The following is a 13,336-nucleotide window of genomic DNA, read 5'->3' as shown; positions in this document are numbered from 1 at the left end:
GTGTGTGTGTGTGTGTGTGTGTGTGTGTGTGTGTGTGTGTGTGTGTGAGTGTTCCAACACCGCTTGACAATTGATGTTGGTGTATTTGCATCCCTGTAACATAGCAGTTCAGCAAAAGACAACAGATTAAGGCTTAAAAAAATAAAAGTACTGAGGTCAATTCACTTGACTGAAAGCTCTTCAAGGCAGTGCTGCAGCATGGCCACGTTCTAATGACTGAAACAAGTAAAAGAATAAAAGATAATAACAAGAATTAAACAAATGATTGCTGTTGAATGTTCGAACCGTGTTCAAGGTTATAAATGAGAAATATGAGTTTAAAGGGAATCGGTAACCAGAAGAATCTAAGAAAGATCTGAAAATGGTTTAATTGGTTCACTTACTGTTTACTGCCTTCAAAATTGATCTGCGTTTGACATAATGGAAGTTTTTGTTTGGTGATTCCAGCCATTCTGTATTGTCTGACTCAATTTCAAATAATTCATCACCAATAATGAATTCACCATTCTGAAAATTAATTAATTTTAAAGAAACACAAGAGAATTGGTGAAATAAAGATCAATAACATCCCAAAGTGGGATTTGATGACATTTTGATAGAAACAGAATTTATTTAAAATATTATCGCTGTTCGTTAGTTTTAAGTCAGTCACAGGCAACAGACCATCTAGGATAGCAATGTAAGAATATCCAGGATAATAACATTCTATATCTAGTTTTTACATTTTTTTTAAGACAGTACAGTTTGGTTTGGGAGGACCTTGCTGCTATTTCTAGCAGGTTAATCTCTTTGATATTGCCTGAGATCATGCTGGTTCTATGATACAAATTTTATATTCTAAAATGATCCAAATTAAAACTTTCCATCAAAATTTCATTTTAATTTATGTTCCAAACACCAGCATAATAATGACAAGTTATTTTACTAAATTTTTCATGATTCTCAAAATAAATTGAAAAAAAGGCCATGCATTTCAGCTGAAATATGGTAACAAAAAGACCAAACAACTGCTTAGGTGCTTTCCTATTTGACAAAATAAAGTAAATTTGTGGTTTACACCATCAAAGTTGTAAACAAAAGGACTAAACAAATTCAGGTATGAAATCATTATCTCTTTGGTACATAGTTGTTATTTATTACAAATGTTTTACAATCTTTATTAATTGTGTTGGATGAAGCTGTCAGTGACTGGTTGTGTTATTCAGGGGTTCACTATGAACAGAATACAGGGTGAGAGCACTATTTATGGTGAGCTGCTGAATAATGCAACCGATCATTGAACAATGATAGGAATGTCATAAGAAGAAGCTATCAGTATTTTATTTTATACTCTCAGTAGCTTATTTTATACTTTTATCACATAAATCAATTGATGCTGAGTTGATAAAGGGTCTTTATGTAGTTGCTTACCCTGCAAGAAATATCAACCAAATTTCCTTCAAATAGCACTCTGTTCTCTTAAAAAAGAAAAGGCACATTTGTTAAGGTAATCTTCAACATATTATATGTGAGTGGAAATAGGCTGGATGATCATGGCTGGAATGTCTTTAATCATGTCTCTATTGGACTTGGACTAACTGTATGGAGGATGATTGTAAGAACCAGCACACAGCACACAATGGGAGACTTGTAGGTGTTTAGCTGAGAGGATAAATGGACACTACTGGGAGTATAACAACAGGAAACAGTTGTTGATACTCTATCAGCATGCCAAAAATCAACATGGCAGCATGCAGAACCAAATTAGTAAATATATTTTGTCTAAAATACCCGAGAGACTCATTGTTAAGACAGATGCATGAGTCTTTGTCATAAATGAGACAATACCAACACTAAATAGAAAATATACAAAGTAATATAACCACTGTGTCACTGCTACTACCCACGCAGTGTATACATATGTGTGTGTGTGTGTGTGTGTGTGTGGTGGAGGTATATGTTTGTGGTTATAGATGTAGGCAAAACAGACCGATAGAATAAGTACTAGGCTTACAAAGAATAAGTCATGGGGTCAATTTGCTCGACTAAAGGCGGTGCTCCAGCATAGCCGCAGGCAAATGACTGAAACAAGTAAAAGAGTATACATATGTGTATATTCATTCTTCTAGACATGGTGATAAAAATATTTTTCCAGACAGGGCTACCAATATATTTTTCCAAACATAGTTACAAATGTATTCTCTTTGAACTCAAGAAAATATTTCTATTCAGTTTAATAAACATTTGAAAAAAATTTAACTCACTAATTTCAGAACTGGCGTTTGGGTTTTGTTCCGTGCAATTAATTCCACAGTGACTGCTGCCATCTTTTCAGGGTCTTGGTATATATCATAGGCCTGAAAGTTTATAATAGAGATTTTATAATGAAGATGTACTTCTTTAATAACTCGTAGCATATGTACAGGTCAGGGTATGTTAGACATGGAGGAAGTTGACTGTTTGAATTGTTGTACCTCTCACGACATATCCCTGTTCAAATACATTGTATTGCATTGCTTCTCACCCGTCTTAGTTCTCTGCCTCTACCCCCTAAAAAGGGGATAAAAGTCAAAGTAGACCTTGGCAGGATTTGAACTTAGGACATAAAGAACCATTACCTTGAATTGATACTATCATCCACAAAAGGCATGGCTGTGTGGTAAGAAGCTCGCTTCCCAACCACATGGTTCCAGGTTCAGTCTCAGTGCACAGCACCGTAGGCAAGTGTCTTCTACTATAGCCTTGGTGGATTTGATAGATGGAAACTGAAAGAAGCCCATTGTATGTGCATGTGTGTGTGTGTTCCCCACCACTGCTTGACAACTAGTGATAGTGTGTTAACATGCCTGTAACTTAGCAGTTCAGCAAAAGAAACCAATAGAATAAGTACCAGGATTAAAAAAGAAAGAGAAGTCCTAGGGTTGATTCGTTCAACTGAAATTTCTTCTGGGCAGTTCCCCAGCATGGCCACAGTCTAATGACTGAAAAAAGTAAAAGATAAAAGATAAAAAGAGACGAAAAGCAAAATTGATGTTCATAGGATTTGAATTCAGAGCAGAGAGAACTGAAGTGAAAGCCAGAAAGCATTTCGCCTGACACTTTAATGACAGCTTGTTTGTGAGACTTAGGTCTCCGACACTGGTGCCTTTTGACTCGGCAGAGTTGAGAAAGCTCGTATGATGTTCCATGCTTTACCTACCCACCAAGGGTATTAGCAGTAATTTGTTTTCAACTGAGAACTGCAGTGTTTACAAGTTTTCACAGCTGAAACTGGTAGCCAACCTCTGACTGTGCAAAACAAGAATCCGATCTGAACAACATTATTATCTCTGTTATTCTATGTAGACTGAGACAACGGTCATTGACCAAAGACATCAAGTACAGAGATGGCAGCAGAATAAATAGCTCCAGCAGATTAACCCTAATTGTATTCCTTATGTAACAAACCTCACATTGAAACAAAACTAAAAATAAAGTTGAATTTGGTGATATTTATTTCCTTTTTGCTTTTGTGACATTTTGTTTTTGTTTGCTTTTCAAAATTTGTGTTGTTATGGAAAATGACATTTTGGAAATGGGAGATTACAGTCAGAGCATAGCTAAATTATTTCTTTATCATTATTATTATTGTTGTTATTATTAAGGCAGCGAGCTGGCAGAATTGTTAGAATGTCAGGCAAAATGTTAAGTGGTGTTTCATCCATCTTTATATTGCAAGTTCAAATTCCTTTGAGGATCATTTTGACTTTCATCCTTTCAGGGCTCATAGAATAAGTATCAACTTTCCCACTTTCCTGAAATTGCCGCCTTTTGCCAAAATTTGAAACCATCATTATTATTATTATTATTATTATTATTATTATTATTATTATTATTATTATAATCATTGGTTTCAAATTTTGGTACAAGGCCAGCAATTTTGGAGGAGAGTTGATTACATCAACCCTGAAAGAATGGAAGACAAAGTCAACCTTGGCAGAATAATAATAATAATAATAATAATAATAATAATAATAATAATAATAATAATAATTATTATTATTATTATGCTTAAAATTCTGCTTTTGTTGACTTTGCTTTTCATCATTCAGAATCAATAAAATAAGTACCAGTTGAGCACTGGGGTTAATGTAATCAATGAGCCCCTTCCCCTCAAAATTTCAGGTCTTGTAACTATAATAGAAAGGATTATTATGATTATTTAAAAAAAGTATTATTATTAAAAACAAAAAATTAAAAGAATAATAATGATACTAATAACAATAACAACAACAATAATAATAATAATAGATATAGCATGCCCAGCTGACAACAAGGTATGTGATAAGGAAGAAAGAAAAGTCAAGAGATATGACAGGTTAGCTTGGGAAGTTAAGCAGTTGTGGTCGATGAAAAAGGTAGCAGTGGTACCAATAATTGTCGGAGTCCTGGGAACAGTGAGTAAAAATCTTGAGAAGTACATGGAACAAATAGGGGCTGCAATAAGGGTAGAGCACTTGCAGAAAACAGCACTGCTTGGAACCGCTCGAATACTCCGGAAGGTGCTCGAAAAATAAGGGGTGTTACCTTAGTTCATTGGTAGTGAACAGCTGACACTGTAGTACATCTCCAGCATTAGAAGCTGTGCAAAAGCACTAATAATAATAAAGATAATCATAATAATAATAATGATAATAATAAAACACTTTCAATACAGTAACCATAAGAGCATCACAGCAAACCACAGCACATACCCAAGGCACACAGAGCTGTGCTCAGTAGTGAAGTGAAAGCACGTTATAAAAATAAAACTACTGAATAATAATAATAATAATAATAATAATAATGGTTTCAAATTTTGCCACAAGGGTAGCCATTTTTGGGGAGGGGATGTGTTGATTACATCAGACCTCAGTGTTTCACTGGTACTTAATTTATCTACCCTGAAAGGATGAAAGGCAAAGTCAACCTCAGTGGAATACTACTAAGCATTTCCCCCGGCATGCTAACAATTCTCCCAGCTCACTGCCTTAATAATAATAATAATAATAATAATAATAATAATTTTGGTAGAAGGGCAGCAAGTTCGGGTTAGGGTGGGGATGTAAGTGATTTAGATTGCTGCCAACTGGTCAACTGGGTAATTATTTATTGAGTCAAAAGGCTGAAAGGCAAAAATCAACTTTGGTAGAATCTGAGTTCAGCAGCCAAACAAAAGGCTTAGCAGCATTTTGTTCATCTTTAGCTTCTAATGATTGTGGAAGCTGGCTGCCTTAATGACAATTCTTTCTACTATAGGCACAAGGCCTGAAATTTGGGGAGAGGAGCCTAATTGATTACATTTGATCCCCAGTATGCAACTGGTACTTGGTTTATCAACCCCAAAAGGATGAAAAACAAAGTCAAACAGGAATTTGAACCTAGAATGTAAAAACGGATGAAATGCTGCTAAGTCTTTTGATTCAGCTTGCTAATGATTCTGCCAGCTTCCTGTCTTGGAAATAACTGGTACTTAATTTATCAACCCTGAAAGGATGAAAAGCAAAGTTGACCCCAGCGACATTTGGACTCAGAAAGTGAAGGCCGCTAAGCATTTTGCTCAGCATACAAACGTTTCTGCCAGCTCGTCACCTTAATAATAATAATAATAATAACAATAGTAACGATAGTTATTATATTTTGTTCTTTGTTAGTTTTATGGGAAAAGAAATCGTTGAACTAGCCATAAACCATCCCCACTCACCCCACCCTGCTGCACATCTCCATCATGTCACATGATTACAATAATAAGCATAATATATTCAATCATGTCTAACCTTATTCTCTTAGTTCTTTCAAGGCAGTGAATTTCATTGAGGTATGTCCTCGACAGGAAACAAGCCATTTATTTCCTTTTCCGTAGTTTAACACAAATGTTATGGAGGTCAAAACAACAACAACAACAAGAATAGTAATACTGTTCATAATAACCGTTTCTATTTTGGCACAAGGCCAGAAAATTTGAGGGGTGGGGAAATCAATTACATTGACTCCAGGGCTCAACTGCTACTTGTTTTATAGGCCCTGAAAGATGAAAGACAAAGTTGACATCAGCAAAATTTGAACTCAGAATGTAAAGATTGACAATATGCTAATGATTCTGCCATCTTGCTACCTTAATAATAACAACAACAACAACAACAACAACAACAACAACATCATCATCATCATCATCATCATCATCATCATCATCATCATCATCATCATCATCATCATCATCATCATCATCATCATCATCATCATCATCATCATCATCATCATCATCATCATCATCATCATCATCATCATCATCATCATCATCATCATCATCATCATCGTTTAACGTCCGCTTTCCATGCTAGCATGGGTTGGACAACTTGGCTGAGGACTGGTGAAACCGGATGGCAACACCAGGCTCCAATCTAAATTTGGCAGAGTTTCTACAGCTGGATGCCCTTCCTAACGCCAACCAACAATAATAATAATAATACTTGTTGTCATTGATGCCCTAGGAATGATAGCAAAAGGAGCTGATTGTTACCAAGCTCAGATACCAGAAAACCCCAAAATGGCAGAAATTCAAAAGAAAGTGCTCATGGGAAATGCCCATATCCTATGTAAGATATCGTCCATGTAATCTCGAATTTTAAAACAAACTCATAATTTTCTTCTGGTTTCTTAAACATTCTCTAGAACAACACTATGTACAAAACCAAATATATGACACCCTAGGCATAACACCAACATGAACTTCTAACTTGTCATCTCTTGAGGTCTTTGGGTGAGACTTGGAGCCAACTTGTACAAATACAAATAATAATACTTATGATAATAATAATAATAATAATAATAATAATAATAATAATAATAATAATAATAATAATAATAATGATAATTCTTTCTAATTTTGGCACAATCTAGTAATTTTAGAGGTCATGGTCAATTATATCAAGCCTGATATAATTTTAGTGTCCCCAAGAGGATGAAAGGCAAAATGGAACTCAGCAGGATTTGAACTCAAAACATAAAGAGTCTGCAGCAATGCTGCTAAGAATTTTGTCTGACATGATAATGATTCTGCCAACATATAAAATGATATTATGAGCAAAAGCACAGAACAAACAGAATATAAAGAACCATTCTGGCGTAGACGAATTTGTGAGAACAAAGTTAAAAAGATATTTAAGACAAGTAATAATTTATGAAGATTGATATAACTCTTCATGAATTTAAATATACAATAAGAAGAGCATGGTTTGATCTGTAATAAAAAAAGAGATTGACTCTATTTATTGAACTGAACAATATTTCAACAGTTTGTATTTATTTTCTTCAGATTCAAAATGAAAAATACAGAGATGCAGAAATTCAAAATTTCAGTTGAACCATCCTACATTCCTTCCTTGATGACATTTCTTTCTTTCTTTTTTTTTTTCTTCTTATCTTGGAATGAACAGAGGATAGTCTAGCCGAAATTTTGAATTTCTGCATCTCTATGTATTTTTCATTTTGAATCTGAAGAAAAAAACACAAACTGTTGAAACATTGTTGAATTCAATAAATCTGTATTTTGTACATTGTATCACACTCTTCTTCTAATTGTGTAATAATAATGCTTTCGACTGAAGGCTTGGAATTTGGTGAAAGGAGCTACTTGATTACACCAACTCCTAGTGCTTGACTGGTTCTTATTCTATTGACCCTAAAAAGATGAAAGGCAAAGGTGACCTTGGCAGAATTTGAACTCAGAACGTAAGGGTAGGTGAAATGTTGCTTAGCATTTTGTCTGGTAGGCAAATGGTTCTGCCAGCTTGCCACTTTAATAATAATAATAATAATAATGGAGGATTTCTCCATAAAAGTTGATAATACTATTGAAGATTTGGTTATAGAGGACAGAAAGAATATAGTAAGATGACAGTCTTTGCAATTTCATATGATAATAGAGTTGATACCAAAGAAATGAAAAAAATATCAGATTCTAGCTAGAGAGAGATAAAGAGATTGTGGAAGACAAAGGTGAGAATTATTCCTGTAGTAATTGCTGTACTTGGCACAACAGCAAACTATTACCTGAGAGATTTGCATTGTTGATCTGTGGGAAAGTGCTAACCTGTATACTGTAAGAATCTTAAGGAAGATTATTGTGATTTGGAGGAGACTTGTCACCAAAACCTCAAGACAACATCCTGGCTAACAAAAGCAGCATTTAATAGCAGCAGCAGCAGCAATAATAATGATAATAATAATAATAATAATAATAATAATAATAATAATAATAATAATAATAATAATAGTAATAGTAATAAAAAATAGGTAAGTGAACAAATAATAATAATAAGCAGAGGAAGGATGTAGGCAGAGATTACTCACATCCTTTCCTTGTTTTGAGTTCAAGTCATGAGATTTATTCAAGCAAATATGTAGGACAGCCAATCAGAGCCAATCCCAGCACAAGATTAACCAGTGTATGACGACAATCTGGTTTTTGACATCACTGAAGGAAGAGACTGTACATAATATCATTAGTTTTGGGTTTTGTGATGTCAATAGATATGAAGGATTAATTTGGGTCCCAAGGTTATGGGTCTAGTTTTTGCTGTTGTTTTAAGTTTGCAAAGACTTGCTCTAGAACTGAATTTAATGTCTTGTTTTTTTTTTTCCAATGTGATTTATTAAATAGAATTTTTTTAAGTAAGTATGTTGAGAAAAAAATTGATATTTATGAGGTTCAGAGCCATGCCTAGCAGCTGGTTTGTATGTCTGGAAGATGCATACAAAACCTCACATAATGTATTGGCATCAGTGTATAACATCAAAACTATCACACAGCATGTCAACACAGCCTCACAATAAACACTGCTTACGTTTATACATTGACATGAAACTGGCAGAAGAAAGACATCATGTAGAATAATAGAGATGGGAGTTGAAACTTTTGTTGGTCAGCTGAAGACTAAAGACAAGTTCAAAGAATGGACAAATGGACAAGCTTTCATTCTCATCAACCAGATGTCACACGAGTAAATCTCATGAGGCCATGTTGGTGTTGGTGTGCCTGGAAGAAACATTGTAACTACCTTATTCATTAGTTACTAGGGAGACGTGCAGCTAAGAGCACAGTTATTCCAAATGTACATTGACTGGAAAGTTGGAACTTGTTGGTTGTTCCCTAAATTCTGTCTATCAGAACTTAGTCCCTTCAAAAATTCTTTAAATATTGTATATATGCATATATAATCTATCTGTACAGACATCGTGGAGGTGCAATGGCCCAGTAATTAGGGAAGCACACTCGAGGTCATAGGATTGCGGTTTTGATTCCCTGACTGGGCGTTTAGAGTGTTTATTGAGCAAAAACACCTAAAGCTCCACGAGGCACCAGCAGGGGGTGGTGGTGAACCCTGCTGTACTCTTTCACCACAACTTCCTTTCACTCTTTCTTCCTGTCTCTGTTGTACCTATATTTCAAAGGGCCAGCCTTGTCACACTCTATGTCACACTGAATCTCCCCAAGAACTACATTAAGGGTACACGTGTCTGTGGAGTGCTCAGCCACTTGCATGTTAATTTCATGAGCAGGCTGTTCTGTTGAGTGGATCATCTGGAACCCTTGTTGTCGTAACAATACAAACATACATATATGGGGCCAGTCCCAATTAAATATTTCCTACACACACACACACACATGAAACACATTCATACAGTATGTTTACTAAATACCTTATACATATCTGGATCCAGCCCACATGTATGAAGAACCATGTATATTCACTAAATACTTTATATCTATTAAAACCAGTCTCTCTAAGCAGTTATCTCATAGATTGAAGCTGGTTCCTGTAATCTTTTCATTACACATCTTATATATTAGAGCCAGTCTCTATAAGATATTTTTTTAATATTTCATATCTCTGAATCCAGCTCAATGGGTTTCATGTGTATCTACCAGACACACAAACTTGGGTATGTTTCTCAACAGATAAATATCATCAACAAATCTACTTCAAAATATTCTATTTAATAATTCACATTAGAAAAAAAAAAAAAGAAATACAAGACATGACATTCTAGAGGAAGTTTTTCAAATTTAAAACAACAACAACCAAAGAAAAGACCAATTGACCCTGGAAATTAAATTAACCCCCTACAGTCTCTTCCGTCAAGGATATCAAAGAGCAGATTGTCGTCATACGCTGGTTAATCTTGTGCTGGGATTGGCTCTGACTGGCCGTCCTACATATTTGCTTGAATGAATCTCATGACTTGAACTAAAAAGAAGGAAAAGATGTGTGTAATGTGTATCTACATCCTTCCTCTGGTCATATTCGTGCATTGTGGTACAGGCTTGGTACACTGTGTGGTTGTTTTGCTGTGTTGTACAATGTTGGTGTAGTTTGTTGTAGATTTGATGCATTATAAAGTGGTGTTTGTGGGTGTGTTGTGCATGTATCTTAGTGTGTTGCACAGTAGCATTGGTGTGTTTGAGTAGTATTACACATGTTGTGTAGTTGTAATGGTATATTGTACAAGTCTGTAAGTATAAAACCCTTTAGCTTTTAAACCAGCTATATTAGGGCCTAAAGATTCTTCTTGTTTTTCTGTTTGCACTGGCCAAATCCAGCCCTTCACACCTATCCTACAATGTTGTTCTAAAAATAAACAATCACATCACTGAAATCTCAAAGCAATGAAACAAACATTAAACAGAAGAATCTGAATGCCGAGGGGATAATCAACAGATGGGCAACATTCACAAAACAATATATCATTGTTACCTGTTCAATATTGTTGTCCATATTGCAAACTGTTTCGTTGTTTTCAAATATACAGAATGGAATGTCCAAAGTGATGTCCTGCTTTCTCACCAATTTCAACTGGACATTGTGTCCATGTGCCTGGAACTGTACTGCTAGTTGGCTGGGTAGTTCACTGGTCATACCATTATCTGATGTATCCAACTCACTGGATATTTGTTGAACATCGACAAACTCAATATGATCTGTGGGAAAAGCAACGGCAGCAATAATAGCAGTGGTGGTGGAGGTGGTAATGTTAGTAGTAGTAGTAGTAGTAGTAGCTTGAAAGGTGATCAAGAAGTTGGTTGATTTCTTGAAGTTAGTGTTGCGGATTAGCATCACAGAATTCCAATAGCTTTGTTCCCTCCTGGCTCCTCGAACGATCAGAGTGTTGCTCGTGTTCATTGAAGTCACCAGCCATGATAATAAGATCATTATCATGTGTTGTCAACGTAGTCTGCACGAAGGCCTTGTAGAACTGGTCCTTCAGTTCATCTGCCAATTCAGATTTTGGAGCATATACAAAGAATTGGTTGAAGTTACATTACCCAAAACTAGTGTAAGCTTCATTATTCTGTCACACACTGACTACCTCCATCATTTACTCTACCCATTTCTCTGCCAATGGTATGCCTGCTCCATCTAAAACATCACAAAAAATTTACACCTTTGTTCCTTGTCCATGAAGAATCTGGCAGAAGCTGTTCTAAGGTTGTGAACTTGTTAAGAAGAGTAAGTGGGTGGGTGGTGAACTGTTTTCAGCCCCCGAAATGAAGGTTGATGCAAACATTGACCAACCTACCCAGATATTGAAATATTTCCACTCAATGATTTACCCTCATCTTTGATCTCAAAACCATTAAGTACTTGTAAGATGAGTGAAGGGAAGGGTCCAAGTAGGCACCAAGAAGTCCTTTAAAGGACTTGGCAGAAAGAAAGAAAGAGAGAGAGAAAAAAAAAGAAGAAAGAAGGGAAAAAAAGCATATTGTAAGAAATATACACACGCATGATTTACTCCTGGGAGTAACTCATGCATGTGTCTTTAAGGGGGTGGAGAAAGGGTTGGCAGGAGAAAACATTGCCTAGGGTCTTCAGTTGACCTATAAATTTTATAATTGTGTTTGACATCCAATTAAAAATAATTCCATTATTGTTAGGCAAGGTTACAGTTAAAAATTAGCTTGAAATTAATTATTTGTTTTATGCTGAAAGTAAAAACTACAGCATCTCTTGAAAATCTGAAAAACATTTAACTCAGTGCTTGACCTCCGCCCCCGCCCACAGTGGAGTTGCCTTTTACTGGTTTTAGTCATTGGACTATGGCCATGCTGGGGCACCATCTTGAAGTGATTTTTGCATGCGAGCATGATTGCATACATATGTATACATATGTATATGTGTATTTGTGTGTATATTTATGTCTTAAATATATATGCCTGTATATGTATGTAGTTTGAATGCATCCATCTGTGTATTTTGATGTATATATGTATATTATAGATTGTTTAGTATGCGTATATACTGTTGTAAAATATTTATGTAATGCAGCATGAAAATTTTAATTTTAATTTTAATTTTTAATGTATTAATTGAATTATATTTCGTATATAATTATTTGCAATTATGTATTTTGAATCCGCTCTTCGATTTAAGGTTTTCCTCGATTTTTATAATACGATGAATTTATATTGAATTAATTTATTTTGTTTATTTTGTTCATTGCATGCTTAAGACCGTTAATTAAAAGGACCAATGAAACAAATCTATTTTTAAAGGTATATCCTCTAACTAGTTTTTATCATATCGTTATTTCTGTTCTATTTTAACAAAACTGTCCGACGAACGAGAACGTGAAACTCTGAGTAACAGCTTTTGTTATATTTCTGTTGCTTTTAAATAAATCATATTACTCTACCTCTGGTATTTGAGTACACTTTTTTCCACCTTGCTTCACATTTATGTGCTAACTCCGGTATTTCTATATATATACTGGAGAAAGAGAGAGAGAGAGAGAGAGAGAGAGAGAGAGAGAAAGAAGAAAGAAGAGCACCATCCGAGCATGATCGTTGCCAAAGCAGCTGTCTGGCTTCCATGCCAGTGGCACGTAAATAGCACTATTTGAGCGTGATCATTACCAGCGTCGCCTTACTGGCACTTGTGCCTGTGGCATGTGAAAAAACATTCGAGCGAGATTGTTGCCAGTGCTGCTGGACTAGCTCCTGTGCAGGTGGCACGTAAAATACACCATTTTGAGCACGGCCATTGCCAGTACGGCCTGACTGGCCTTTGTGCTGGTGGCACGTAAAAGCACCCATTACACTCTCGGAGTGGTTGGCATTAGGAAGTGCATCCAGCTGTAGAAAATCTACCAAATCAGATTGGAGCCTGGTGTAGCCATCTGGTTCGCTAGTCCTCAGTTAAATCGTCCAACCCATGCTAGCATGGAAGGCAGACGTTAAATGATGATGATGATGATGATATATATATATATACACACACACACATACACACACAGATATATGTGTTTGTATATATATATATATATATATATATATATATAT

The 13,336-nt window shown here is 35.4% G+C and overlaps 1 protein-coding gene across 1 annotated transcript in view; it reads right to left on the bottom strand.

The window, feature by feature from the left end:
• The window catches only part of LOC106868197 (uncharacterized), a 35,482-nt gene that overhangs the window by 21,079 nt on the left and 1,067 nt on the right, over positions 1–13,336 (bottom strand). The window contains exons 2-4 of the mRNA XM_052971306.1: positions 10,755–10,978; positions 2,244–2,336; positions 384–507 (exon numbers count right to left, since the gene is read on the bottom strand). Coding sequence (XP_052827266.1) covers positions 384–507; positions 2,244–2,336; positions 10,755–10,978 — 441 coding nt within the window. The remainder of the gene's footprint in view (positions 1–383; positions 508–2,243; positions 2,337–10,754; positions 10,979–13,336) is intronic.

This window comes from Octopus bimaculoides, chromosome 10 (assembly GCF_001194135.2).
Source record: "Octopus bimaculoides isolate UCB-OBI-ISO-001 chromosome 10, ASM119413v2, whole genome shotgun sequence".
Lineage (NCBI taxonomy): Eukaryota > Metazoa > Mollusca > Cephalopoda > Octopoda > Octopodidae > Octopus > Octopus bimaculoides.
This window is presented reverse-complemented; position numbering and strand designations above follow the sequence as displayed.